The sequence below is a fragment of the Nyctibius grandis genome, chromosome 17, assembly GCF_013368605.1.
Source record: "Nyctibius grandis isolate bNycGra1 chromosome 17, bNycGra1.pri, whole genome shotgun sequence".
Classification (NCBI taxonomy): domain Eukaryota; kingdom Metazoa; phylum Chordata; class Aves; order Nyctibiiformes; family Nyctibiidae; genus Nyctibius; species Nyctibius grandis.
The window spans coordinates 4769359-4771805 of NC_090674.1; the positions used below are offsets into that span (position 1 = coordinate 4769359).

The window sequence follows — 2447 nt, forward strand, 5'->3', positions numbered from 1 at the left end:
ATTGCTAGAATTTAAAAAAGACATCCAGAATCACTTTATAATTATAAGAAAGTATAAAATAACAACTATGAAACTGGATTTAAGTTGCACCTTCTCTCTCAAGGATTATCAAGAAAGCATCAAAAAGTTTATATACTTTCTGAAGCCACAACTCTTAGGAAGTACTATTTATTAAACAAGTAATAAAATACAACATAGAACAAGTGCTGCTGTTCCCATAACAGTATTTGAACTCTTCTCTCCCTTAAATCACAGTCCTTATTAGAAGCATATTTTGTCTCTGAACCCTTATTTTGAAGGAAAAGCATAGAAACTACTCCCTCTGGAATGAAAAGGGGAAAAGACCCTTACATAGTAATCATAGCATCATTTCTAAGAAACATGTTAACAATGAACATATATAAACATATATAACAAGCAACAATATAAAATATTTTTACTGTATGAAAAATCCCATATAGGTTCACTTTAAATACAAAACCACAAGAGTCCCAGTATTACTCCAAAAATCTTTGTGTTTTGTGTTCTGTTGTTTTGGTTGTTTTCCCCCAAAAGGAAAATACATATATTGCTTTTTCATAAACCTTGAAAGACAAGTTCCAAAACGAGTTTAAGGACACTTGAAAAACCAATTTCCCTGCATAAACCAAGTTGCACTTTTGCAAGGACTAGCATCTACAGTACTCTTCATGTACTTTCAGATTCAAGAAGACACAAGATAACTGATTAGCTCGCCCAAGTTCTGCAGTTCCCTTTCAGGCTTGCCTGAAGGTTCAAACAACAAAATCATACCCCCCCCCCCCCCCCCCCCCCCCAGTCCCCAAATCCAGACTGATAAAGCAGAACAGAAGCACAACTCACACTCCTCACAGCACAGAGGAGACAAACAAGGTGGCACATCTTAGTCCCTGCAACGGGAACTTCTCAGACCAATCTTCCTTCAGGCATTTCCAAGAGCTGAGCGTTTTTAAGTCACTTTCTCCGAAATTCAGTCGAGCTGCAAGAGCACCCCGAAACCCGCAGCACGAAGCCGACTCAAGCTCTGCCGAGCAGCACATCGCCCGTGCCCCGGCAGCGCATCCCACGCCGGGGACTCATTTAAAGGAGGAGGACAGCTTCGCCCCCAGGTCGCAGGTTACCCCGAGGTCCAGCTCGGCCGGGCGCAGAGCCGCCCTCGCCCCGGCACCACCGGCGAGCGGCCAGGCGGGCAGCCCCGGCGGCGACCCCAGGAAGGCGGGCGGGCCCCAGCCGGGCACCTCGGGGCAGCGGCAGCCCCGGGGCAGCGGCAGCGCCAGCGCCGCGCAGTGACCGTGCGGGCAGCCGGCGGGGCCGCCGGGAAGCGGCGGCGGAGGCAGCGGCAGCGGCCAAGGAACGGCGGCGGCGGCGGGGGGCGGCGCGGCGGCGGCGGCGGGCGGCGGCGGCGGCGGGGGGCGGCGCGGGCGGCGGCGGCGGCGGTAGTCGCCCCCCGGGAACATGTCCTGGAAGGCGGGGTCCAGCGCCCAGTCGCCGCCGCGGCGGGAGGCGGCGGGCCCGGGGCGGCGGGGCAGGCGGCGGAAGCAGGGGTTGAGGCTGAGGTTGTGGCGGACGCTGTTCTGCCAGCCCTTGGCGCCGCCGCGGTAGTAGGGGAAGCGCCCCGCGATGTAGGCGTAGATGCCGCTGAGGGGCAGCCGCTGCTCGGGGCTGGCCCGGATGGCCATGGCGATCAACGCCACGTAGGAGTAGGGCGGCTTCTGCAGCCCCTCCGCCGCGACCGGGCTGCCCGCCGCCGCCGCCCGCCGCTCTCCGGGCTCCGCTTCCCCCATGGCCCCGCGCTCCCCGCTGCGCTCCCGGCCCCGCCGCTGCCCCTCTAAACCCTCTGTCCACCCCCCCCGTTCCCCCTCCCCGGGCTGTTTGGGGTCGCGGGCGGGTCAGGACGTCGCTTTGGCTTCGCAAACCCAAATAGCGAGGAGCGGGTCAAAGGCGGCCCCGGGACACCCGCCGGGCCCCACGGCGGCGGCGGCGGGAGGGGATTGCGGGGAGGGGAGCGGCCCGCCGGCTCCTGGCACGACCGGGAGCGGAGCTCAGGGCAAGGGGAAGTACCTGCAGTAAAAGCAGTGGAATATATCGAATCTTACCGTTCCGGTGCGGTGAGGTGCTCAGCCGCACACCTGGCACTGAGAGGTGCGAACGCATCCGGCACCGCACACCCGCCCCGCTGTCCCAGCCGGTACCGGCATCATGGCCGCGAGGGGAAGCGGCTCCCCGCAGGTGCCGCGGGAACGGCAGCGGCGCAGGGCTCGGCACCGCAGCGAGATGCGTGTTATCAGTGTCGCATTCCTGAAAGCACTACAATTCACCAAACGCTTCAAAATACATCCGTGTGCAAAGAATTACCAGTGGGATGATGGATACCTACACCTTTGCCAGCAATTTAATTATAAAACACATCCTCCTTTGAGAAGTGTTTC

The 2447-nt window shown here is 57.9% G+C and overlaps 1 protein-coding gene across 1 annotated transcript; it reads right to left on the reverse strand.

The window, feature by feature from the left end:
• Positions 1-1094: 1094 nt before the first annotated feature.
• On the reverse strand, positions 1095-1802 carry LOC137671498 (forkhead box protein L2-like). The gene has a single exon (XM_068415094.1). It carries the CDS (start codon positions 1800-1802, stop codon positions 1095-1097), a length of 708 nt encoding a protein of 235 aa, XP_068271195.1.
• Between the last annotated feature and the right edge of the window lie 645 nt (positions 1803-2447).

What these genes read in the sequence shown, in the direction of transcription:
- LOC137671498 (XM_068415094.1), bottom strand. Translation starts at nt 1,802, where the DNA reads ATGGGGGAAGCGGAGCCCGGAGAGCGGCGGGCGGCGGCGGCGGGCAGC.